The 27634-nt window shown below is 47.8% G+C and overlaps 2 protein-coding genes across 17 annotated transcripts in view; one reads left to right on the plus strand and one right to left on the minus strand.

Annotated features, from left to right (window-relative positions):
* The window catches only part of X11Lbeta, an 86487-nt gene that overhangs the window by 35701 nt on the left and 23152 nt on the right, over positions 1–27634 (minus strand). The window lies entirely within an intron of this gene.
* On the plus strand, positions 3928–4976 carry LOC6901489 (nucleolin-like). Its single transcript, XM_002134139.3, has 3 exons — positions 3928–4575; positions 4637–4731; positions 4796–4976. Exons 1-3 carry the CDS (start codon positions 4000–4002, stop codon positions 4851–4853), a joined length of 729 nt encoding a protein of 242 aa, XP_002134175.3. The 5' UTR covers positions 3928–3999; the 3' UTR covers positions 4854–4976.

A 27634-nucleotide genomic window follows, 5' to 3' on the forward strand; every position in this document is an offset into this window, starting at 1 on the left:
GAAGCATCCGGTTACCCTGCCGCAGAAGGTTTGCTCGTTTGGGCAATTGAGACAGCTCTGGGAATAATGTGAAATACGATTCAAGGCTTCCAGTCTATACACTTTATTATCCACTTCAGAAACATAATAAATCGCAGTTGAACAGGTTCTGGTGAGATTCATGACCAATAAAATTACTGAACGGAAGTAAAGATTGCCATATTTCGAATAAGGAACAGTTCAACATTCTTTGCATATTTATGTATGGAAAAGTTTCCCCTCTGGGATGCGTTCTAAGATCTTCTCTCCTATAGAAGATATAGTCTCCTTAGTTAGGGCATCCGAAATGGCAGCCAAAACTGGGGACAGTTGGTAATTTGCGCTATATTTTGTCATAGAGAGAGATGAAGCAATAGAAAGAGAGGCAGTGAGAGACAGAGAGAGAGAGAGAGACAGAGAGAGAGAGAGAGAGAGAGAGAGAGAGAGAGAGAGAGAGAGAGAGTGAAATGCATATGGCATAAAGGTTGACTGCCTGGATGGTTGCCGGGCTGGTTCGGTTGGTTGGTTGGTTGGCTGCTCCCACAGCTCCCACGAGTGCTGGGATCAGGGAGCTGACACTGGGAGCTGGACGAGAGAGGAGATAGCATTTCACTCAAGTGAACTGGGGCGCAACAAAACACGAGAGTCGGGCTGCTATTGCCGTTGCCGTTGCACTGTTGCACTGTTGCACTGTTGCAAGTGAGAATGCATCATTAGTGCAGGAAACCGACAAGCGGCAGACGAACAGACAGACCGACAGACCGACAGACACAACCAACTGCGAAATGGGAATATTCGTACCATATTCGCGCACGAAACAGAGAAGGACGATGCATAGAGCGGGTCTGGGATCGGGATACGAGACGCCACCAGACGGGGCAAGACAAGCGAAACCATGTGGCAAATGAGGCTAAAACATAAGTGAAGCCAGGCACAACCAGAGACGTCGCCAGCCATCATCATCATCATCATCGTCCTCATCCTCATCCTCGCAGAGTGGCAGTGATGGATAGATGGATGGATGGATGAAGGCAATGGATGCATCCAAGCAGTCAACGTTCCCTCCCATGTCGTGGCATTGATATCCGACACTGGAAGAGCGGTTTACGGTATAGGCTTGCAATCGTTGGGAGGAACGGCACAGATTTGGGGCTCAGGGCCTACTCTTACGAGTCCAATTTTCCAACACTAAACACAGTAGAGTGCAATGCTTTCCCAACCGAGTCACCTCTGACATTTGTGAGTACACAATGCATTAACCAAGTAACAAACCACCCAGCCCTTATCTTTTCCCATTCAAGGTCTCAAGGTCCATCCCCAAGAAATATATTTGGGGCTCTGGGGAAGACGAGGTAGAGCGCCCTACAGTTCGCTACTATCTTCTCCAATGCGGCTTCTTTAAGATCCCGCATCTAGTGATCCGTCCTGCCCTTCAACACCCCTCCGACCAGCCCAGCCAGATCTGTGCTGTGCTGTTGGTGGAAGGGATCCAAAGTGATACATCCACTGCACTGCCCGGCTCGCGGTTTATTGATTTATGTATCCGGTCCATTGTCCTATTTCTCCAAGAACCCCGAACAGCTAATAGCAGAGTCTTACCAAGAAGTCGCTGCAGGAGTCGCAGGAGGACGGGGTGCGCCACAGGAGAGGAGGAACGTTGTACTAATTATATGTGATCACTTTCTGCAGTATCCTTACTATGTCGTCGTTCCATAGATCCATCCCCGCAGTGGATATCCCTTATCCATGCACTCTGCGCCCATAATCTCTTCCAATTCCATCCCATCACAAGCCCATAAACAACTGAAAAAGTGTGGCCGAGAGTGCGAGAACACAGAAAAAGTTCAAGTGCCTACTTTTGGCGTACCAAAGCACTTAACAGTGTAACAGCTAACCCTGGGACTCCCCCTCCAACGTTCCACCAGCCACCATCTATCATCCACCTCCCCTTGAGCACCTCCTTCCTATCCCCTCAGTCATGCCACATCGCATCTAGCCGCGATTTTCGCAATGAGTTTCACTTAACTTTTGCGTCACTTAAATGTAATTTGTGCAACTTTTTGGCGCAGCCTTTTCCCCTTATATATATCTGTGTGTGTGGGTGTGTGTGTTGCCGTTGTTGCACATTCGATCGCATTCGCTGGAGGCATCGCTTCGCTCGGCACTTTTGAGTGCATTTCACTGTAATCAAGCGCCCACTTCAAGCCCTGCCCACTCCCCGTCCCTCTCTCTGGCCCCCACGCTGCTCCTTGCAACAAGCCCTGGCACTGGTGTTGCATTTCATGCATTTTAGCATTTCATCATTTGTGGCAAGCTTTTGCCTGCCAACAACAAAACCCATTTTCATACCCAGTGCCCGTCGAGGGCGTATTCGTGTAGATGTACGCTACCAGCGAGAGAAAGAAGCATTTTCACACTTCCGACATGGCTCCGAGCAGGGTCACCAGTGGCAGAGTTCATCCCTTTGCCTTTCATTACGATCCACCGACTATTTCGACCCAAAAGTATCCGCAAGCCAGAATACTGTGCATGAATCTGATTGGGATTGGGGGTATCTGCTGGTCGGAGGACTCCACTGCAACTACTTGTTTTTCCATCTCGATTGTGAGATTTTGAGATTTCGAGAGGGTGTGCGGATTGGCAGCTGCCTTGCGTCAAAGCCCCACTCCCGTGCAGGGCGCCCCGTGCAGGAGGGGCCTTTTAATGCAGCCGCTTAGCGCGCGTGTTGCACTTGGCTCGAGGAGAGCTGTTGCCGTTGTTGGTGCTGTCGTTGTTTGTTCTGCTGTTGGCAACAATACCAGTATATTCATTATTTATTTCACTGACCCAGTTTCCGGCTGGTCCATGCCAGGTCCAGTCAGGCCTTGAGTTCGGTCCTATGACCGGCAGGCCTTGAACAAAGGCTCACCTCACTTCAGACTTGTCTGTCTGGCAATCGACAACAAACTTCACAGTTCATACCAGATATACAACATACTACAAGTATTCAAAACACCGACAATGGACCGGGATCCTTTAAAAGACGTTACCAACTTGCAGGAGACTAACAGGAAGAACCCAGTGATTCTATCAGACATGGATGGCCATCAATCCGATGGCCCAGTATTCGAAATTGCAAGCTGCTTCGAAGTCTTTCGAGGATCAGCTAACTGATGGGCAGGCGAAAGAGTGAGTACCATCTGGTGAAGGGACTAGATCGTAACGAGTCATGTCATGGTCCTTCAACTTCTTCCACAGCTTAGCCATGGCCCTGGCGCTGGCCCAGCCCCAGCCCCAGGCCAACACCAAGGCAAAAGGTGGGGACCAGTCTGAGGAGTACTCCGATGCCGATCCCTCCCAAAAAGCCAACTCCTGGCGCTGCGTCATTTGTTGAGCCAAAGCCCGCTCTATCTTCAATTTTAGATGTTCACGTATTTTTTGAATGCTACAGATTTCACACAGCACACAGAACACAGAAACACACCACACAAAACCGGCAGCCAGCGAATAAACAGACTGTCAGCATCCGATTCTCTGTTTTGGTTTGGGATCTTCGAAGTTCTTCGAAGCGTGGGAACATTTAAGGCTCTGTAGCCTTTAGTTAGGAGTGCCACTTGCCACAGATGGTCCTCGTTCGTTGATCAGAGCTGTCCGTGAGAACGGTTCAAAAGGAAGGAACTATCTTCTAGTAGGAAAGATCTACGGACAGCAGAGCCACTTCTTGTAGTTCCACCTCGGGGTTTTCAAACCTCTTCCCGTCCTCGACACGAAATGCCTTTTACTGCAACCGATCAGCGATGAGCTTGCGGTTCTTCTGTTGGCCACAACACGAGTATTCACTATTAATTTATTTCACTGGCCCGACTTCCACCTGGTCCATGCCGTGACCCGATTACAGGGTCCGGGTCGTCAGGGTCTGGGCAGGCCTTGAATCGAATCGTCTGTCACTAAAACACTCTCCAATCGAACAAAAAAGATATAAAAGAAAAAATATTCAGTACAATGAATCGGAATCCTGAGGTATGCAGTGCGCGTGTAGGCCTAGAGGTTCTCCTAGATGCGGAAGAATCAGAGTCGGTTCGTTGTCGGGACACAGCTGTTTGCCCATACGTGGAAAACTCCGAGTTGGCTCGCGATAAGACCCCGGAGAGCCCCCTGGAAATGTCTCCATCCTCGAGCAACCCAGAGATTTCCGAGAAGCTTCAGAACTCAATGTCGGGATCCGGAAAGAGCACAGCCAATGGCCCAGACGAGGACGACTCACAGCTGGTTTGCAATTCACAGCTGGGGTCCGATGAGGACCTAAGCATTGGCCCATCCGAGGACGACGAGGACGACGCTGACGACGCCGACGACGAGGATGACGACGACGACGAGGACGACTACCAGTCGAGCGTACAGATCATAGAGATCCTTAAGACTCCCATGGGAGTCGCAAAAGTGACCCGCGATAGGTCTGAGATCAATATGCGAAAGAAGCGTTGGGAGGACAAACTGAACGCCTACAAGGGACTGGTGGAACGCAACCACGAGCTGCACGCGATCTACGAGGAGAACCGACTTGCAGTAGCCACAGGGGTAAGTGCTTCTTCGGATTGTCCTCCTGAAACCCATCTAAAGCCAGGGAGCCTTCCTGCAGCTTGCTGAGGTTACCAGAGAAATGGACGAGTTGGGCTGCTGGCCCGATGGTGTCCCGGAGGGTCCAGGGGACGGCGCGGATCGGAACGAAATGGCGTAAGTTTCATCAAAAGAGAACTGAGAGAGAGAGACTGAATTGAAATGTTTAATCCTTTATCAGACTGGTCAAGGCAGATGAAAAGCTGAAGTCATTCCGAGATGTCTGCACTATTTGCTGAGCCATGAGCTCACTCTATATCCTCCCGGGGTGTTTATATATTTGTTAATGTTGCACTGAGCTTAAGACACACACACAAGACACTCCTTTAGGACAGCAATAAACTCATGCAAAACAAATCACATCTCATTGGATTGTCAGTATTGGACGGTAGATAGTAGGTTCGATGGGCTTAAAACAACGATACCGAACACCGTCAAGGGATGGAACTGAGTTGAAGTCCATCCCCGACAACGTTGGGCAGTAATCGGAAGAACGAGTTGGAGTTCTAGAGGAGGCTTTCACGGCAAATGGGAGAGAATCCCAGCCAGGCAACAATCCCAGTGCCATGACAATTCTGCCGCCCCGGACAAGCAATCAGGTCCTTCCTGGGACAATTACAAAAATTTAGATTATGGTTTTTTGTTAGCCACAAACAATGCAGCTTAACGGGGCGAGAGGCCAGGGGCACGGCGCTGATTGACAGGAAACAACGCCAACAAGTTGTTGGCTGTTGGGGCCACAAACAAAGGGAGGCGGCGCCCGAGCTGTGACTGTGGATGGGGCAGGAGCAGGACCAGCAGGAGCAGGAGAGAAGCATCTGCTGAGCGAAATGGGGATGAATTAACTTGCATTGTGCCGCCGCAGACAAAGCCCGAATCGGGCTCATGCTGGGGGCAGGATAGAGGGACACAGAGAGTCAGAGACAGAGACAGAGATGGAGCAAGCTGGCGGTGCAGCTTATGCAACGAAATGTTCGCCGCCATCCGTTGCCATTGTGCGGCGGCATTTAAAAACTACGTCCTGCTGCCCTGCCCGTGCCCCTGCCCCAGAGCCATCTCCTGTGCCAGTTCCTGCGGAAGTCCGCACAGGCTTGCAGACAAAGTTCTCCTTTTATGCCAGGTAATCCAAAGTTCAAGGCTATGTGGCATTTGTGCGTAGAATTTTCTACACTCTGGACATCCTGGACGATCTGAGAAGATGTGGTGCAATTCCATAAGTTTCCCTTGCTATTAAATCCGCAAAAATGTGTCCCCATCGGATAATGAATCCCCGAAAATGGAACTACGAGCCCCGCATTACTTTCAGGCTGCTCGTAGCAGGTATCTTTTCAGTCGGAACACTCGACTGTAACCTTGGTGCAATGCAGCCGCTTTGTTGAGATAGTCCGAGTGAAAGACCTACCATTGGCCACTCCACTGCACCGTTGCCTGCCCCGGCAAGCACTCTTCTCTCAATAGCTTTTCACTCGTCTGGACCGGACTGGCGGAGAGGCACGCGTAGGAGACGCAGAGAGCAGCTCCAGCTGCTGCTCCTTGGCCAGGTGTTGTTGCCGCTGTTGTACGGAAAACACTACAAGCATAATAGTGGCAAGAGCAACAACAACAAAATTTGCGAGAACAACGGCTGGAACAACAATGAGCGGCTGCTTCTGCCTCTGCCCCTGCCTCAACGTCGCTGCCATGTTGCAAAAGTAATTCAATTTGACTTTTTGTTTTGATGCTGCCGAGTGGCACACGGCCCGGCACAGGGGATGAGGATCTGCTGCTCAGGGGATTGCCAATAGCCGAGCAAGAACAACGGGAACTGGGAAACTTTTTTCCGAGGGCGTGGCTGAAGAGGCCTGACCATGACTGTGCATAAACTGCACTCTGCAGCTGCCGACAGTAGCGGCAGTGGCGGCAGCTCCAGTGGCCAAGAGCAAGAGCGTCAATTGATTTAGCCATTGAGTTATTACCAAGTTGGCAGTCCTCGCCCCAAGGCAGCCTTTTTTTTTTCTTCTACCTCGTTCTCCGCCACTTCCACTTCCACATCCTCTCTGGTCTACGAGTATGCCTCCCATCACGTCGCTTTCGTGATGCTTCTATCATCATCATCGCTCTCTCTCTCTCTCTCTCTCTCTATCCAAAGTTCGTGCCGCGTGGACTCGCGGGTGCGCTTGAAAGGTCATTTAAGAGGCTAAACAAATTACAGTGACAGTGACAGCCGGAGCTTTACGCCTGAGAGCCCCAACGTGGCCGGAGTGGGGCGCTTGGGAGGAGAGGGAGTCTTTCACGTGGCTTAACCGATTGCCACTCAACTTTCGGTAAAACTTTGGGGCTTCTGTGCTCATGGAAAGTGAAAAATGTGTGAGAGTGTCCGAGGGGAAAGTGGTAAAGTGGCTAACCAGAATGGGTCTAACGATGAACCGCTGGCAGGATCATTTCCTTGCGTGTTTCCACAGCTTGAACTGATCCCCAGTATCAACTCGATTTGATTGTAGCTCTTCATGGGCCCAGAGGCACCACAAAACCGCAGTAAAATTCGCCAAGCAATCAATATATATCACTTGGAAATGCTATCCACTGCATGAACCAAAACCATGCCATGCAAATACTCAGTCATCCCCATCCACCACCCCCTCCGGGCGGCAGAGGAGCAGACTTAATGGCATCCATATGATGCTCAGTCCATAACGCCCAGGCAAATCACAGCTGGCCCCATATTAATTAAATAATAATTTCAGCAATTTGATTTTGATTACATTTACTCATCCGCCCGCAGCCCGCAACCGGCAAGCGGCAACCGGCAACCCGCAACCGCCTTGGCCCCTTTGTCCTTGCGTGTATCTCAGAGAGAGCTCTGGGCAAATGGCCTGGAAGCCACAAAAGGACTGCGCCAGAGAAAACACCTTAAGTGAGTTCGCCCTGCTGGTGTAGGAGCCGGCTCCCTGGGGAGGAGAGAATATGATTTGTGGTCAAGGCGGCCGACGACAATGAAGAAGCCATAAGCCAAATTAACAATTAAAGTAAGCCAAAGCCCAGGCAGGGCAGGGCAGGACAGCACAGAGATACAAAGGGAGCCGGGAGAAGGTGCAGACAAACAAACTTGGCCCAAAGCACACAGAGGAGCAATGGAAGTGGCAGCAACAGCAGCAGCAGCCACGATGAGGAGCGGCATGAGGAGATGAAGAGATGAACTGAAGTGAGTGGCAGGGCAAACAAACAAAGATACTCGTATTCGGGGAACACAAGCGTTACAGGGAGTAGAAGCCACAGCTGGGACTGAAGAACAGCTTGAGTCCTGGACGGAGGAGTCCTTTGGCTCCGTCTCCTTTTCCATCGGCTTTGCCAATGCCATTTACATCAGCAGCTCGGTCACAACTTTTGCGTTTTGATTGCTGAAGTTTTGTGCGGCGGGAAGGCCATAATAGTTTTTGGGATTCCGACATGACAACACACTCGGCCTCAGTCTTTGGCCTTCGGTATGGAGGTGGCAGGATTGAGGACAGCCTGCAGAGGCAGTAAATTGCATTTAAAATGCCATAAATTAAAAGACAGAACCTGGGCACGAGAACGGGGCTGGGGGGGGATCCGTGCAGCGGATGGTGGGGGTGGGAGTGGGTGATAGTGGGGTGCTGGGGCTGATGGTGACGCAGTTCCCACTTTTCGTGCGATGGCTATTAAAATGCATTAAAATGGTTTTTAATGTCAGCTGCATAGACAGAGTGGAATGGCATCACACACACACACACACACACGCATACACGCATACACTTGCTCTCTTTCCAGCTAAGGTCACACGCACACTTGTAAATGCTTTAAAAGATATTTTCAGGAACAAAAAATTGGTATGAAAACGTGTCGGCAGGCAGCGCTTAGCCTACACACACACACACACACGCTTTGAGCCCTACCCGCCGCCCTCCCCTCGCCACGGCTCTGCTAATCCAATTTGTCATAATTAAATTACTTTAAGCCACTTTCCAGGACGCCTTTTTCCAGAGTGCCAGCCCCACCACAGCAACAACACACTCTGGAAAAGTTTTTGGGGACCGCTTTTAGCGCGTGCATAAACCTCCATTAAGGGCGGAAGGGGCAGAGCCGAAAGTGCAGCCTGCTTTCAGGCGCATTAATATCGAATGAGAAATAATTACAAGTGCTTAACAAAGCGATTTCGATGCTCATTACGGGCCCATTCCCACTCTCTGCCACCAGATATCCACCAGAGAGATAAGCCCTTCACAGACACAGGGCGCACACACACTGCGGCGGTAATAGCGCCATGCTATATGCACACACACATAAACAGTTATTAATACGACAAGCCGTTTACGGGGACTGGCAATAAAATGCAAAAGTGCCTACTTCTCCAGCTCCCTGTGTCTCTGAGGGATACAGGGACTGGGCTGGGTCTGGGTCTGGGAGGGGGTTTGTTTTGGATCAGCAACCCTTTTGGGTCATCTTTCAGAAGGGAAAGGGTTCAATGGATCAATGGATTGCCCTAGAAAATATTCAAGAATGGGCTGCTGTTCGCTCTCGATTAAATTCTGACAAAGAATGCAATTAAATTGAGTTGGCAGCGTATTCAGCGTTGGCTTAGTGCGGCCGATTGGCTGGAAAATCTCACATAATTGGAAGCGAGCAGAGGCGAGTGAAAAGAATCAATTTAATTGAAATTGCGCATAATAAATGTCCAAATGAACGTGTTTACAAGCCTGACATGGCAAACAAAATGATTTCCGTTGACAAAATTACTCACTTACAATGCAATTTCGATGATATTCACACACACACACACACACATATATAGATAGATATCGGCATATAGTATATAGCCGTGCGATTAAAGTGTTATTGGAGCTCGGGCTGACAGTAAATCATTGACTGAAATTGGTGCGCTTCAGTGGAGAGCCGAACAAAAAAAGGCGTAAATTAATAAATATTAAAATGTCCGGGCATTGCTCGGTCTCTCTCTCTCTGTCGCTCTCTGTCGCTCGCTTTTAGCTGACTTACTCATCTGGCACTTGAAAGCGAACGAAGCGATAAAAAGCACAAGAGAGCAAGAGGAAGATAGAACAAACAAACTTCTGAGCCATTACGCAACAAAATGGTGTTAACAGCGCAGCAAAAATGGCGCCCAACCAGAGCCGACTGAACGACCAGCACGATACCCCTTAGCTGGGGCACAGACCAGCCGCCGAGATTCGTGTACGCCCCGCTGCAGGATTGGTAATTTCCAAAGGGTATTCCCATGAAGCAAGTGAAACAATATATAAACAACAATTCAAATGCAGAAAACACTCACACACACACACACACCAACACTTTGCACATATTGAAATAATATTTTTACATTTCATGCTGCCGAAAGGGGAAAAAAAAGGGACACCCAAATGGCAGCACTTGCCGCCCAGCAGGACTGCCAGTGCAGGATGAGAAGTAGAAGCAGAACAGAAATATGCAATGATAATCAGAAAAGCAAACAGAAAAAGAGAGGAGCAGAGCCCAGCCCGGACCCGTACCCGGAGCCGGACCCGGACCAGCAGCAGCCACATCCACATCAAGAGTTTTTGGCTTTGCCTCTGGTTTCTGGTGCTGGTGCTGTTGCTGGGGCACTGCCTCTGCTGTTTGCCAGTCAATCAATGCACATAGCACACTGTGGTTGCACTCCCCATATACTAAATGTCCATATGTGGGGTTAACTTTTGGTGGCTCGCCCACCCACAGACCCCGGCATACTGGCACTCGTGCTCCCACTCGCATGCCCACAGACTAGCACTAATTGTGATGGATTAATTGCCCCAGTCAGGGACAACGACAGGATGTACATAGATGCATTTTTATGGTTTCGCCAAGCTCTCTCGTTCTCCTGCCCCTCCTGCACCTAATGGGCTGGGATTTCCCTGCTCTGCTTAATTCCGTTTGAGGAGATTCCTTTCAACAGGTCCATTTGACCAGAGGTGCACCGATTCTGCCTGGGATGCAGGTCGAGTGGGGTCGGGTTACAAGCATGCCCGGTTCAGTCGGGTAATCAGGAGCGCTTGAGGAAATCTGATGAAGCTTTACACACACTTCAACTGCAACTGTTCAGCTGCTCAGCTGCTCGACTGTGACACGGACAAAGGGGAAATCATTAATTAGAAACAAAGAACCAATATTCAATACGAGTCTTGACTGTTATTGATGTGAGACTCAAGATAGGAAAAACTGCAATGGTCTCTGCAATAAGTCAATAGGGAAAATCATAGGATTCTTCTGCCACTTGGCCAGAAGTGCCCTCAAAATGCGAATAATAATGCAAGTCCCTTTGGAAAATATATCTACAGATATCATATGGTCTTTGATCAATAGTTCACACTTTATTATAGGTGTGAATCATTGCAAAATACTCGACTCGACTCCACTCCACTCCACGCGACTCGACTGCCTCGTCATTCATTTACGAGTGTATAGTATAGTATTAAAAACATTTCAATTAAATTTCAATTTATTTTTGCTAGCTCATTGGTTATGCATGCCAATTAATTTTATGCAATTCTCTGGTACGTAATATTTTCAATTATTTCCCTGCGAATGGGATACAGGACCAGCATAATATGCCAACAATTCAGGAGTACGCCGTGGTACGGGCGTGGCCCCTACCCAATCCCCAGTCCCCAACCACAAGCATCGTCAGGCCCGTCCCACGACCCGCTAGTCCCCAGCCGGAGCCCACTCGCTGTAATTAATACAGTGGGGGTCTTAAGCGGCCTTTCGGAGATTGGTTGGCTTCGGGCTCGGAGCAGGGTGTAAAACAGAGGAGGATTAGAACGGAACAGCAGTGTAGAGCAGTCTATGGCTGGACAGGATATGGCCGGGTGCAGGCACAGGGACAGGGATAGGCACAGAGACAGCAACAGACATATTGAATGTCCAAAGACCAGACAAATAGTTGCTCATGTGACAATCGCAAGGCCAGAAAGCTACAGAACTGGAAAAGGCAACGGCAATGGCAACGGCAACGGCCAAGACAGTGCAGTGGACTGCAAAGGGGTAGCATCTAAAATTGCATTTAAATAATGAAAAAGGCTTAAACAAAAGGCCAGGCAAACAAAGGCAAACTGCAACCAAAATGGCCACAGATTGCCAGGGCCAACAAATCCCGGCTCCGGGGCAAAACGAAAGGAAACGAAATGAAAGAGGGCAACGATGGAAACGATAGAATAGCCAAAGGAACGGAAGGAACTAACTTAGTGCAAATCAACAACATGTAAATACAGTCGGGGCAACGTTTAACTCCTGACTCTGGCTGCCTCCTCCCACCCGCAGCCATCCCAGGCGAATCCTCTTAGGACTCCCACCCAGCCACAACTCCTCCAATCATACTGTTTCAGAGCTGTCCCGCACGAAGAATACGACAATTCGCTTGCATTCATTCATTAGGAAATGCCTTTGCCTTCGGGAACTCATGAATAAATGAGTAGAATGGAATGCCTTTGGCCCACTTTAGCCCCACCACACTCGCACTCGCACCCGCACCCACACTCGCACTCCCACTCGTACTGCCATTCAGTGCTATCGTGTGTCCGGGGTAAATTTGAGACTCACCTCATTAGCATTCTGTTTGTGCCCGGACCACGCGGCGTATGCGTAATAAGCGACACCACCAAAACGATGCAAATAAGAAGCTAATTAGCCGACGAATTTGATGCCGCACATAAACACAAAGAGGGGGCGGCAGCAACACCCATGGCCAGTCGCTTGGATACACACAATGATAATGAATTGCGAGTGGGTGAGCGTCATCCCCAAGAGCCCGATGCCAGAACCAGATTTAAATTCGTGTTTTAATGCAAAGACTTTCAACTTCTGCACTGCTGCACAAATTTCACAGCACGATGCATGGCATAACCATTTCGGAATCGTTGCCGCCTTGGGACCCAGCATTCATGGAACTTTTCGGCAATGTTTCCTAAGCGCCTTAAGGCTGCGGCTGCGGCTGCGGCAGCGGCAGCGACAAGGACAGCGACAGCGACATCATCGCTGCTGGCGATGGGATAGCCTAGAAATTTGTGCACTTTCCACTCATCAGCTGTCAGTTGTCGCCTGTCAATTGTCAGTCGTCACTGGGCTGCCTCGTGTGGCCTGCTAATGCGCATTTGCACTGCGATGCGCATTTGAATGATGCAAGCAGCTGGAGAGTGGCAAGTGGAGAGTGGCAAGTGGCAGCTGGCAGGCGGCAGATAGGCTGCTCACTAATTGCCACAGATACGAGCGAAGACCAGGCCCGACCAGAACAGCAACGAGTCACAGAGACACCAGGGATTGGGTTCAGTTCAAATCAGACTCTGGAAACAGAGATCCTCCGAGTCTATGGCACCCGAATTCGCTTAGTTATGTGGGTTTTCTATGCAAAACTCAAAGAAAGATAGAGCAACACTTGAAGGAATAGGGAATTCCTTCTCAGAAAAGGTCCCTACGCGATAGATAGGCTCATTATCTGTTTCGTGGATCTCTTTGGACATGAAATGGGAATCGCCCTGGCCTCAAGACTGGGACAGTGAGCGGTCGTATTGTCAGGAAGCCGATGTGCATAACTTTGCTGATTGCTTCCGTCTTGTGTCTCGTGGAGGTGTGGCCGCGTCGCTTGGAGCTGCGTTCCATTGGCAATCCAATTCGATGGGGCTCCTGGGTAAAACCCATTTGCCGAGTGTCGGCAACCGCAACTTTGCGGCCTGCGTTTATGCGTGTCCTGAAATCACGGCGATTGTTTGAACTCACTCAAAGCAATATTCGCCAGAGAAGATAAAGAATGGCATCTGGTTGGGTAGTAAATACTTTATCTTGGGCTGAATGGCTGGGAAATCGTACAGCTTTAAGCTTTTCCAACTGAAGGATCCGTTGCGCCCAGCCATGAACCATCTCCAAACGGAGCTCCTATCTGCATCATCATGAATATTTCACAACGTGTAAACACAATGGATGGAATCTGTTGGTTTAATAACGAATTTTCACGACTTTTGCTATTTCGTAGATGGAAGATTCCAATCGAAATCATTTTCGCCACACTAAGAGAAAGAGACAGAGAGAGAGAGAGAGAGTGTGGCAGTAGCAGTGGAAGTGGGAGTGGAAGGAGGTGAAAACCACAGCACAATGTCATTAGCGCATGTTGGTGTCCACTCTGTGTCCGTGTGTGTGTGTGTGTCGAGCAATAAATTTCCAATTTTCGTGCAATTTTCGCAGTCAGGAACACCTCCATACCTCCACACACACATAGGTGACCAGAGCGGCAATGGGCAATGGGCAATGTGGGGCGTGCGACAGGATATGGCGCATGGGGCAGGGCAGGAGCTTGCTGCTGTACGGCCTGGCGTACTCATAAATACATTGACCAATAACATAATTTTTGTTTGTGTTGGTATATTGCCAAATGACCTCGTTACCCTACACCGAGAGAGAGAGAGAGAGAGAAAGAGGACACACCGGATTTAATAGAAAAACAGAAAAGGAACAAAAGAGAGATCGAGTGTGAGAGTGAGAGCCAGGGAAATCACTGGCACAGGACATGGCAAAACAGGACATGGGCCTGCTGCGAAGACCCCGTTTTCAAATACCCTTTCGTATCTATCGATCCTCTACAAAAAGAGCTTTCTTCTTTCTTGTTTTTCTAGAGCTACATGGCACATATCTGATCCATCGTTGATAGTTATGAGCAGATACTTTTACGGTAGAAACAGATTCTATAGTACCCTCAAGAGAAGGGCATACAAAGGCTGAGAGGCCGCGTGGCGCGGCCGAACGTGTGGCATATGTTGCTGGCTGCGTCAAAACGGGCCAGGGTCCGGCTGGGTAAGGGGGCAGGGGCTTTGTGGCAGGGGGGCAGGGGCAGGGGCCAAGCGGATGTTAGTAGAGGCCCGCTCGTTCGTTTCGCTCGCAGTGCGGCATTATAATTAATGGGCATATTGGGGCATGTGCGGCATTCCCTGGAACATCAGCCCCCCTCCCCACCACTCGGTATGCGATTTGGGATATTAAATGTAACGATGCAAACGACTGGGCGAGACAGTTGGCTATGAATATGCCATGAAGTGTGTGACGAGCAGCTCCAATCTCTCTCTCTCTCTCTCTCGCTCTCCCTCACTCTTTCGCTGCCTCTATGTGTGTCTGTTTGCAGGAGCGAGAAGTGACAGAGCGGGTGTTGCAAGGTGGAGCTTGTGTGGCTGCTGCTGTTGCTGCCACAGCCACAGCCACTGCTGATGATGATGATCACATGCTATTAAACCGCAATACTATAGCAATTTTCAAATAAATGATTTATGGCTCTGCACATGACACACACAGCTGTCTGCGTCTGTGTCTATGTCTATGTCCGTGTCCGTGTCTGTATCTGTATGTGTGTCTCCATTTGTATGCCTGTGTGTGTGTGCGTGTGTTGGCGATTGCCAAAAGTGCCGCAGTCCACAAATGCCATAAACTAAAGGTCAGAAAACAGAGTAAAGATATTGCGGTATAGACCGAGAAGATACCCTGCCACTGACACTTCGAATGGGTTCTCCTAGAAGAATCCTTACTCCCTTGCTCCACTAGTGGCTGTACCCAAATCGATTCTTTCCCACTCACGACACGATCACAGGGTATGTGGAAGCTTTGCCCAAAAGAATGCCCAATGAATGGCCCAGCAGAAGGTCAGGGGTGCTGAGTGCGGCTGATAGGAAGCTGGAGAAATGCTGAATGGGACAATGGGACAATGCGACTGGGCGGTGATAGGTGCCCGGGGGGTGGGGCATTGATGCATGGGCCACAGTTCATGAGGTGGTCCGTAAGTCGATTTTGTTTGGCCAATTGTTCGACTCGTATCGAGTGTATTAGGCAGCAGAATTGGCCTCGGCACAACACCACAAAATGCAAGCCAAATATTCAATTTCATATTCTATTATCCCTTTTTTGTGCTTCCTCTGCCATCAATACTTTCGATTCATAAACTGAATTTAATATGTTTAAAGCATAATGTTTATTTGTATGGAAATTTGTGTGGACATTGAAAGTTGATTGAAATTTAATTCAGATTTGAGGTTTCAAAGAGGTATCACTTTATTTGATATGATTTATTCAGGCACTATTCTTTCTTCTAGTGTAAAGATGTAGATTTTTCAATCCCAAAATACTTTTATTCAAATATTATGTAATGGGAGTTCAATGAACCCTTTGGCTTGATACACTTAAGATGCATTTTTTGCAGTATCCTGCAATTGAAATTGCAACACAGAAATGCAACAAATTGCCAATAATTACAATTACAGAGGAGCGAGCAATGGTGAGGGAAATCGCTTTGGTATTTAATTGCATTACACGAATCCCTAATGAGATAAATGGAAAGTTTAAGTGTTTCGTATCATTTTGCCTTTGAGGGTAAATTGGTGTGGTGTATGCACCATTTGCCAGGACGAGCCGCGGTCCGCGGCATTGCATCCGCTGGGCACACTGGCACACGCAACCCGTCACCCGTCACCCGCAGCCGGGACTGATACTGACGGCACCTGTTCTTGGGCGTCGTCCTACTCCGTTAACTGTCCGAGCCCACCTTAGCTCCTCCCCTTTCCCCCCTTAAGTCATAACATTTATGTTTCTACTTTTTATATCCTGACAAATCAGCGCACAGAAGTGGAAGGAATAGCTGCTAAGGGAGCGTGGTGTATGGGGCATGGGGTACTGTCATTGCCAAGAAGCCGACGGGTACGTTCACCTGTCTCACACAGATACACAGATACACACACACACACACACACACACACACACACCCATTGACGTTGATGTCTCCATTTAGTGTGCGTTTTCTGTTGTTGTATATTTTAATGCAAAACTCGTTTACAAAAAGACAACGGAGAACAGCAGAGAAAGGCTGAGAGGATGAGAGCGAATGGCAAACGACATCGTCATTTGCTGCTCAAACGTTTGCGTGACAGCAACCACCCAGCCGTCAGCCATCGCCCGGCCCACCACCATGTTGGCTGCCATTTTGACAGATGCCAAACGCAAAGCGAGCAGCAAAGCGCAAAATTTTGTATTTGCCTTTTGTTGTTCCACTGTCCGCCCGACGGCAAACGACATCGAGCCGTGTAAAAGGCTACCACCATCAGGATACCCTAGATACAAGCTCTGTTCGATGGCGGACAAGCGACAGCTGAGACATCTGTGGAATGTAAAAAAACCATACGGATCGATAGTCTTGTTGAGGCGGAATTTTAAAGCACATTCTTTGTGGCATATTACAGAGTTGCCCTGTTCAAAGACATTCTAAAGAGAGCTGGATAGTAGTGAGGTAAAGGTATTCCTGCGGCACAAAGATCCGCACACAATGCCCCCCCCATATTCGATTACATTACAGGGTACCAAAAATAACAGAAAAACGCAGCGGGCAGGCAGAAATCCGTGAGACAGGGCGAGAGACTGGGGGAGAGCTCATAGAGAGAGGTAAGCTCCGTAGCAAGTTTATGGCTCTGCCTCGGACCGAGCGTCAACCGTCGCGTCGTTAGTTTGTTTTTACGACTCGTTAGCAACTGCTGCCCCGCTGCCCCGCTGCCCCTCTCCACACTTCCACCTCACCGGGACACCATCGCTACTTTTGGCCATAAAGATTAATACCGGGGGCCCCGCCGACCATCCGGAGCGATAGCAGCTCTGAGGTCATTGCAGTGCCGCGAAAAGTGCGGCAATTGCCGCGAGTACGAATATTAGTGCAATTTCATTAGACGAAAGCCACAAAATGAAGTAATTAATGGTGGAATGTAACCGAAATAATTGCCAGCCATAATTGGTCGTGCCCGTGCCCGTGCTCGGGCGGGTCGGTCCGAGGTGGTTAATGATTTATAATTTATTGAACTCAAACGAAAATTGTTACAATTAAATGCCGAACTTCAATTGGAATGCCTTTCTAAGCGGTCTATTAATTATTTGCCAAGAAACGGAAAGGAAAGGGCAGTTCAAAGAGAGAAAGAGAGACACAAGTAGAGAAGCACTGAGAGAAAAATGGCATGGTAAACAGAAACACATCCCATGTTCAAAAAAAGATTCGGCTTTTAAATACGAAAATAACGAAATAAAATACAATTCATTTTAAAGTAAATATATTCTATTAAATTTTGTAAGAAGTATTTGTATTTTAATAGTGAAATATATTTATATTAATATTATTTTAATTTTTTAAGAAATATATTTGAATATATATATATAATAAATATTTTAATTGTGAAATACATATATTAAATATTTTCATATTAATATTTTAATAAATTTATAAGAAATATATTATATTTAATTATGAAATATATTTTTATTAGTGTAAAAATGCTATGGAAAACTCTTCCAATAATGGCATAAATATTTTAATTCAAATGTGAATATTCGCCTATCAGGCCTTTTTTCTCTGGGTGCAGGAGCACAAAGTCTTTTATACATTGTTCTTATGACAGAATTAAGATACATATATCATGGGGATTGCTTTCTGTATCTGCAAGAATGTATATGCACATGATGCACGCACAAAGCAGCCAATGACAAATATTTTGTATTATTCTGATAAAATACCATGCACAAATGCCAGGTTTTTGAAGATAATTAGAGGGTGCTTCCCATTGAGATATGTGAAATTATAGAGCTTTAAATTTAAAATGGGTCTTGCACGATTTAGTCCTTCGATTTCTTCGACAATCGTAAAGTTTTTTACTGCCAAATATTTCCCATATTGGAGGTAACCGATACGGGAATTTAAATTCTGCTCCGTGTCTGAGCAAAGGAAACTGACTTTGTTCACAAAGTTGGGGCAATGGCTCTCAAACTAGGCAAGGACTCGGGCACACGGCCATCGAAGGAGCACTGGGCGGACGGACGAATGACATGTGTGTACGGCTGTATTGGGGCAGCTGTGGGGACCGAAATGGGACTATGAAATGGAGGGAAAAACCCCATAAAAAGTTTTGCAATTGTTTAAACGTGCCGTCCGGGCCGCGTCATAAACCAAGAGGCGAACACTCTGCCCCCTCCATGGTTGCGGGCTGGGGACCCTAAAAGCTTTAAACTCAAATTGCATTGCCTAGTTTTTGGGGTTACGAGTGGGTGGAGTGGGTGGCGTGGGATGCCGTGGGTTGGCGGGGCTGGGGCATGTAGCATTAGCCGCATTCGGGGGCCTTTGCATTTTGCATTGCCTACTTTTCGGTGCGCCATTTTGAGCCTTAATAACTTACAACTCGGAAAAAGTAGCAACCAGAAAGAGCGGCAGCGGCAGCGGCAGAGGCAGAGGCAGCAAAAAGTTTGCTGCATTGTTCAAGAATTGTTTCAATTTCCACATGCCACACTCGAGGCTTCCTTGGAGAAACTCACAAGCGCACACTGAGGCGTTGGACACATGGTGCACAGCTACACGGATACAGATACCCAGATGCAGACTCACAGATACAGTTACAGATACACTCTGACAACTGTTTAGCTATGCCAGCCCCTTTGCATGTATGCAAATAAGCAGAAACAGGCAACGACTGCTTGCCATAGAATTTCAAATGATCTAATGAAAGCCGAGCAGCAGCAAACAACAGAGAGAACTGGGAGCAGGGAACACCACACGGAAATAAAAAATGCCATACGCAAAAGGTTAGAGTGGGAGGGATAGCAGAGCGGAGCAGAGTTGAAGGCGTCTTCCGTTTCCGACCTTTACAACGTACACACACATACATATGCGAGCCAAGGGAAATGGTGAGTGGCAGGATAAAGACGGCGAGGGAAGGTCGCGGCAGAGTGGGTGGCAAGCAACAAGGCAGCGGGAACATTCTAAGGAAGGACGAGCAACAGTAGAGCAAGAAACTTCTGAAGAAAGAACGAAGAGTGATCGAAGAGCGAGAGGAACAAACAATGAGGAAAGCGCAACACAGTAAGACTGGAAGAGGGAAAAGGAGAGAGAGGCCACGAAAAACCAGGAGAAATGTTAAGAATAAATTGATTTCCGCTGTTAAACTGTGGCACAAGTGTAAGCACAATCCTCATTGTTGCATGCAACACGAGTACACATGCATCCAATTAGTTAAAATGGCTGAATCTGTGAGGCGGTGCGGATATCTTATGGCAGTCCCTTGTTGAATTTGTCCGTCTGTAACCCAGCCAGGAAGCCTTTCGACCGTTTGGGATTCCTCTGGCTTTATCAATGCAGCGCCAGGCAACGCCAAAGGCGACGACCCAAAGCAGTTTGCGGTGGGGAGCTGCCTTGCGGCTGCCGGAGACCGCAGTAACCGCTTTAGCCGCAATGACTGCGCTTGCCAGGGGCCCCCCCCGGCCCTGTCACTGTCCTTGCCACATCCAACAGATAGAGAGCGAGAGAGAGAGAGAGAGAGCACGAACACACACTCAGACCCACTCAGACACATGCATTACCGAGTGAGTGCCTCCTCATTCGGAATGGCGCAAATGCAGTTTTTGGTCGAGACAGCTTCTCTTTTCTATCTCCGGTTCTAGTCTTTTCCGTGGCTCGCAGGGGCTGGGGCTTCTTTTACCCTACATCTAAAGTATGCGAGTGTTCTTCACCACTTCCCCTAACCGTTGCCCTTCCCCTTGCCCTTGCCCTTCTCAGCTCGGAGATCTCATGGTCCCTTCACTGGCTTCTCCGACATGGCTTTGGCTTCGATTGTTTTCCTCGAGGACCACTTAATTAACTCGTTGTGGTTTCTCTTTGCCTACTTTTCGGCGGTGCCATGTGAATTATATTTAATAAGCTTTCTCAACCGACACTCTCTCCCCTCTGTGCTGTGCCCCTTGGCCACTTTTCATAGCCCCTCCAGCCGCCTCGCTGCAGGACCCCTTTTCCGCTTTCTCCCACGTAACTGGAGCAGAAATTAGCAGAGAAAAGCGCGCAACTAATTGACAAAAAAACAAGAGAGCGGTTAGGGGGAGTGGCTGCGAAGGGAGGCTTGGTGGGGTGCGGTGCGGTGGGTTGTAAAATAAATACGACATTCATTTTCATGACCTGGCCACATCCCTCCACACCGCCCTCGACGTCAGACCGTCGCGTCGTTCCAGCAAAGAACGCGAAATTCACGAGCTTCCTGCAACGTGAAAACAGCCGGAAAATTATACCAGAAAAGTGTGGCAAGAGCAAGAGAGGCAGGGGGAGGGGGGACAAGTGAAAGGGGGTCGTCTGTTTCCGTCGGATGTCGGAGGCCAATTGCCACTGACCGAAAAATCGAGTAAAGCGATGCCAATGACAAAGTGCAGCAAAGAAGCAGGGAGCGAGAGAGAAAGAGAGAGTGTGTGTGCGAGAGGGGGCAAGAGCAGAAATAATATTGGTTTAACTTCTCCAGTGACAAGGCGGTGGATCGCCTTGGGGCTACTCCAGGCCAGCAGGGTACCGATAGAGAGAGAAACGTTAGAGGAGTACATAAATATTTGCCACTGAACTGAGGGGAAATTGCAGCTCCTGCTCCTTGCGGAGACATTTTGGTGGCAAGTTATAGGCTTCCGATAGCCAGGCATGCATATTTCATTCGCCTGATTCTGTGGCAAACGTAACTTTGTCTTAGACTTGAAAGACTTCTGCCTCCAGAGAACGATGGGATCCTAGAGCTTGTAGGGTGTCCCAATTCATTTGTATTTCCACGATGTTCATCCCTTTCCATACCGATTGACCCATTCGAATCGGATTGCGACAATATTTCGTCCGAATGTCAGCCTATTTGATGAACAAATAAGTCAACTCAATCGAATACCAGCATGTCCTTTTGCGACCTTTGCAGCTCCAATAGCAATATTTAATATAAATCCTCTTACCCTTCATGATATGTACATAAGTTCGGATCAAAGTTTGAGACTCACCTGAAAAAAAAACACAGAAGGAAAGAAAATATTACTTCAATTGAAAAGACTGCATTTCATATGAATTTCATATTTCTCGTATAAATGTCTATTCAATGTTCAAAGGGGAAAAAGGGCAAGGCAAGCAGGCAAAAGAAGGCTAACAGAAGCCAGGGAAAAGTGCAAAACTGGGTAAAAAAAAAAATACAAGGAGCTCGGATTAAAATTAAATTCGAGCTCAAAATTGAAATCAACAAAATGGCTGGCATGTGAAATTCAAATTCAAAAAATTCTAAGCAACTGTAAACTGATATGAAAACACGGCACACATGCAACCGGGCAGAACACACACACAGAAACACGGACACACGGGTTGGAGCAACAAATTGTATTCGTATATGATTTGTTTATTTGGTTGGAAGCTATGCAAATGAATCTTCCACTGGAGCACGCACGACAAGCCCAACTTTTAACTCACACACACACCCGCACACACGCACACACACCCGAACATGCATATGTGTATGTGTATTGGCGAGAGACAGAATTTCTAATTATTTTGCATATGTCAGAGGGCAAAAGAGAGAGAGAGAGAGAGAGATAGAGAAAGCTCGGCAGACAGGAAATTAAAATTAAAATGAGAAACAAAAATACTAATCAACAAAAGGGTCAAAATTGAGTCGCAGCCAAAAGTTGCCCTTTGGCCAGTTGTCAGGCCAATTTGCAACGAGTATAAAAGCATACATAAACTATATATACTATATATATACATATGTATATACTTGCATATATGTACAAGAGTATGATTTTCATTTAAAGGGATTCCAAAAGCACTGAGAAAGGCTTTAGCTGGGAAGCAGAGCTAGGAAAAAATGAGTACAGTACAGATGCAAGTACAGTCTTTTCATCGATTCCCACAACCAAATACTTTATATCCCTTGAAAACTTTACTTAAAAGAGTCGTTGCATTCTTCTAAGTACATTATCTCTGAATAAGACAATAGAGACTGAAGGACAAACCTCCTTACGAAAGTTTCAACACCAGATGTTTGCCCACATAATTATAGCTTCTGGTCATGTGAATCTAATGGAATCTGATGACCGAAAAGTGTCCCAAAATGTTGCAAAGATGTTTGCCCAAGTGATGGGGCCAACTGCCACTTTTAGGAGGCGGAAGAGAAATATGAGTACAGCGAGGACACTGGCTGATATGCGAGATAGAGATACATATGTATGTATACTATGTGTGTGTCTATGTACATATACTTAGGCCCCTTACCCCCAGTGCCGCTGTCGTTTGTGTGCGTTTTTCTATGCGTTATGATTATATCTTAATGAATGTTGGGAAACACATAAATCAAATTGCGAAAACGCCACAGGCAAAGGACAGGCCGGACAAGAAGCCAACGGGAAACGAGGCGGTCGGCCCCAAATGGCGCTGGCAAATACACACCGAATGAGGGAAAGAGAGAGCGATAATTGGATAGAAAGAGACAGGAGACAGGAGACAGGGATATCTTAATAGAAAGAGACAGGCAGTGAATGACTGGTCTAATGTTCGTGTTGACGAATGCAAAATCATAAAAAGGCTCCAGCCACAGCCACAGCCAGAGTGCCTGTCAGAATGGGAGAGAATAGGATAGGACCCCCACTCCACTCCACTCCAGTCAACTCTGGCCTTAACGCACTAAGTAACACGACAACTCGGCAAATGTTTGGGTTATTCTCTGGGCTTAATATACGTCGGCGGCTGTTCGTCCCATCACAAGGAAGGACAAGAAATTAAGGTTTGCTTCTGAAACCCCTTTAGAGATAGTTCATGTTATCCGATATTCGTTGGAAATGGCAAATATTATGTTTCAGGTTGGACATCCTGATCGTAAATATAAGAAGTCTCGTGTCACGGTGTGTGTCCTCCCAAACGGCAATGTGGTCACACGAACGAATCCAACAAGATAACGAAAATGTGCGTGTGAGCATGTCGCACGAGGCACGAGATTACTGAAATCAACAACGAAAATTCGAGAAAAAATGGCAGACAGAAATGCTTCTGTCGGATATGCGAGAATAATTCCATTTAAGAGAGCAAAATGCTTTTAAAATTCAATGATCTTTTTATCGGAGTTTTTAGGGATGGGAGTTCAATGGAGGATCTTGGAGAGTGCTTAGCTCGAACCATTCACCGAATTCTCCTTTTCCGGAATGATGATAATGATGATTGCCAAAATCTTGCGAGTTTTTATTTCTTGCAGCGGTATTCCACTTAACCCGGATAAATCTCTTTCATTCCTCTATCCCTCATCGCACTTCTGTATGGTTAAGTGGAAGCCATTGAGCTTCCCCCACTGTTGCCGCTGTGGGGCTCGTTCGCTCCGCTTAATGGAAGCCATACTTTTGGCTCTGAAATGCTCTGGCTTGGGGTTTTTGTTCCTTTCTGATTTCAATGCAAACTTTACACCAAAACTCGTGCCTCAGGGAGAGCCAGAGGAGGGACTCTAGGGGCTGGTCTGGGGTGGGGGGATCCTCTGGACAACTTCAAACTGAATTATGCACAGCTGTGAGTTATTTAAGCGTAAACTACACACACAGCAGGAGGCGATGGCAATGTGGCGTATACGCAATGTCCCTGTGCTGTTCCTGTGCTGTCCCTGTGTGTCTCTCCTGTGCACTGCTCCTCACCCTCTCTTTGTGCAGCTCTATTGCAGCTGCAAATGGAAATAAATGTCATTGTCTGCATTTATATTTTCGTATCTGTATGTGTGTCTGTGTGAGTGTGCTCTCAATAGATAAAGCCCTGACGCTGTCACCGTTGTTGCTCGTGCTGGAATAAATGCCAACAAGTGCAAAGAAACTACCAGCATCGTACACGATGGGCGGCAAAAAGCGAGCACAGTACACAGAGCCCAGAACACAGAGCCCAGAACACAGAGCACACAGCAGCACACAAAAAACTTACAGCAAACAACAACAAAACAACGAAACAGCAAAACAAAAAACAGTAGAGTGAATCAAATAAATGAAATGAAATAAAATGGCAAATGGAAAATGAAAAACAGAAAGCAAAAAGGAAAAAGGAAAACCCTACGCAGGGCGCACCGGCAGCAGACGAAGCTTCTGATACCCTTGCAGATTTATCGGAAAACCTCCTTTCAACCGGTGCTTCCAGGGCAAATGTCTTCTAATCTAGTTTCAGGGGCTGATGCAGCGACACAGGGACCTAAGACTGTTGAAGTTCTGATCACAAAGCACCAGGAAGGCAGATTGTCGCTGCAGGAAGAGATCTTCTACGCTCGTACGAGCGTACTTTAAAGGCATTTATCGGATGGGCCAAGGTATTGCAGAGAAGCTGATAAAAAGCTGGTCAGAAGGGAATAAAATGTAAACCGATTGCTGCCTTACTATTCCTGCTCGAAAGTCTAGGGTATCAAAAGTGAATTTCTGCTTGGGCATCAGGAGAAGAAACGGGAGGCCAGAGAGGAGCCATTTGTGGTGGAACGGGAGGGGGGGAAGGGTAGAACCGCGCGTGCAGTGTGGCAAAAAATGGCAACAACTTTTAAAACTCATTAAAATTAATGAAAGCCACGCACTTGAAGCCCAGGCCGAGGCACTGGCTGAGGCTGAGGGGCCCAGACCCGGACACAGACCCGGACCCGGACTCGGGGTCGGGCCAGGAGGATGCCATTGCCATGCCGCCTGCCTGCGTGGAACAAGAGACGGTGGATAACGAGGGGGACTGCTGATGGTGAAGCAGGAGCAGGAGCAGGAGCTGGAGATGCACATGCAATGGCGCCTGTAATTATACAAGTGAGCGAGCATATTGCAACTGAATCCAGGAGACTCTTTTTCCCTCTCTGCTCTTTGCCCCTTGCCGCTTGCCGGCACTTGCCGACGGGGCCCCGTTTGAATGGAATGCGAAGCATGCAAGTTCATTAAAACAAATTAAAAAGCAAAAGAGCAGAAGGCAGAATTGGGAAAATTGTCCGGGCAAACGTGCCGGCAACTAGGCAATAGTCGCGGGGCAGTGGTGTCCAGAGGTGGTCGTGGCCGGGAACGTGTCAAATGATAACAGTAAGGGTAGGTGGGGCGGTAGGTAGGGCGGTAGGTCAGGAGGTTACCAGAAAGAGTTCCTCATTGAGCCCCTCCAACGGCAATCAAGGGCCAGAAGAAAGGCAATAAGTAGTCGAATGTCCGACAATACGATACCCGCCGCTCAGATTTATTTTTGTTCACTAAGTGGAAAATGATCTAATTGGAAGGTGCAACCAACTACAAGCCCTATTCACCCACAAGGAGAGGAAACGTGGAGGTCATTCGAGTAATTGGGAAATTCCCGTGGCATGGCATACAACTGCTATTGTGTTCTGCTCCTTTATTCGTTATTCGTTGTTCTAGCTGTATTCATTTTCCATTTTCTGCTTTGAAATACGATCCATAATTATTTCCACTTCCACTTCGAGAGCTCTCTGCTAACGAGCTCTGGTAGTATCCATTGAAGTGAAGATAGGCAAGTCTTTGCGTGGAGCATATCCGCAAAAGTATCTGGAACTAGAGGGAGAGAGAGGGAGAGCCTCAAACTCTGCCTGCAGGAATTACTTAAGTATACCAAATCTGTTCTTCAGATTTACATAACTATTCCCAAACGAAAATTACGTATACGCGGCGTGTGGCACACACACGTACCCTCGTTTATTACGTATACGCAGTGGGACGGGGTAACTACCACACACACACACACACACACGCATACACATTATATTTGGCGTTGTCTTGCACGTGGCAACCCGAACAACCAAAAATCAATCGTATAAAACTAACCATGGGACAGGGAGAGGGGCAGAGGGAGGAACGGCCCCAGCAAGGTCACAGCCACACGCACACCGATATAAACACGCACATGCACATACACACGCACATATACAATGGTAGAGAGCCCGCATACAGATACAGATACAGATATACACATTTGCCCACTTTCCATGCATAATCGAGCAACGTCAAACAAAAATTTCACTTGCCAGACAAACAGAGACGTTGTCCAAAACTGACTGACAATCAAAATGGTAAAGGGGCGAAGCAGCGGCAAGGGGGGGGGAGGGGGGCTACAGAAACAGACAAGGAGGGGGGCTTAAGCCTGCAACATTTTGACAGCAATCTCGCAAACACGCACCCGGGCTCTGAAAGCAGAGGAGAAAGCAGCAGCAGCAGCAGCAGAAGCGAGAGCTGGAGATGGAGCCAAAGAAATTCCCCGCTCAAAGCTGGCCGCAATTACAGGCCCCTTGGAAGGGGAGGCAGTGCCAGTGGCAGCTATAATGTGTACACTGCTTACCTCATGCCCCATCCCAGCCGCCAATGGCAACCGCCTGCTGGTACTGCCACTGCAGCTCCCCCCGTTTTTCAGAGGCAAAGTCAACAAAGCGCGTAATTTACATTTAAGAACCGCTGCAACAAAGAACAGGAAACAACAACAACAACAACAACAGCAACAATAGTGGCAGCAACAACAACTTGCAACATACACGAACAATGCATTTGACTGCTGCTGTTGCTGTTAATGTGGCTGCCACTCGGGGGAAACAGTGCAAAGTGCAACAAATGGGAGGCCAACACTTGAAACTAAATTGTTTAATTATGATAATCAAGAGCGAAAGAGTTGCAATGAAACAGGAAGCAAGGGATAGACAGGTATAGAAAGAGATTGTGGGAATGGGCGAGGCGGAAATGGAAAAATCAAATGAAAATGGCGGTGGAAAAAGGGCAAACATGGAGAATGCTCTGAAGAAAGACAACGCAGTGGAAAGTGGAAGAACATGCCAAGCGAAAAGTTACCGATAGACTGAGTGTTAAAGTAGCCGATGAACAGGGTAAAAAGCAATAAAAAAATTCCCTCTGCCGCTGGCAAAACGTACGCCAAGGAATGCCACATGTGCCACATGGCTGTGGCGCCATCCAGCAATACTAATACTTTGATGCAGCACTTTAACGACATGATCTGTTGAAGAATAATGTCCTGCACAATCGCACGAGGAGCCCAGCCAAGGCTGTACAATGATTCGTGCCACTTGTCTGGCGAGGGCGGCGGTTAGGGGCTGGGGGCTAGAATGACAAAATGCGAAATGCAATTTTAAAGCATACTTTCGTGGGCAACATGCATGAGGCAGCAGCACTCACGCACACAGACTCGAATGCCACTAGGGGCATGCAACTACTAATTCTGATACCCTTATCGAGGGTA

The sequence above is a fragment of the Drosophila pseudoobscura genome, chromosome X, assembly GCF_009870125.1.
Source record: "Drosophila pseudoobscura strain MV-25-SWS-2005 chromosome X, UCI_Dpse_MV25, whole genome shotgun sequence".
Lineage (NCBI taxonomy): Eukaryota > Metazoa > Arthropoda > Insecta > Diptera > Drosophilidae > Drosophila > Drosophila pseudoobscura.

Coding starts and splice junctions, on each gene's coding strand:
- LOC6901489 (XM_002134139.3), top strand. CDS start 4,000: ATGAATCGGAATCCTGAGGTATGCAGTGCGCGTGTAGGCCTAGAGGTT. Junction 4,576..4,636: donor GACTTGCAGTAGCCACAGGG/GTAAGTGCTTCT, acceptor GCCTTCCTGCAG/CTTGCTGAGGTTACCAGAGA. Junction 4,732..4,795: donor GCGGATCGGAACGAAATGGC/GTAAGTTTCATC, acceptor ATCCTTTATCAG/ACTGGTCAAGGCAGATGAAA.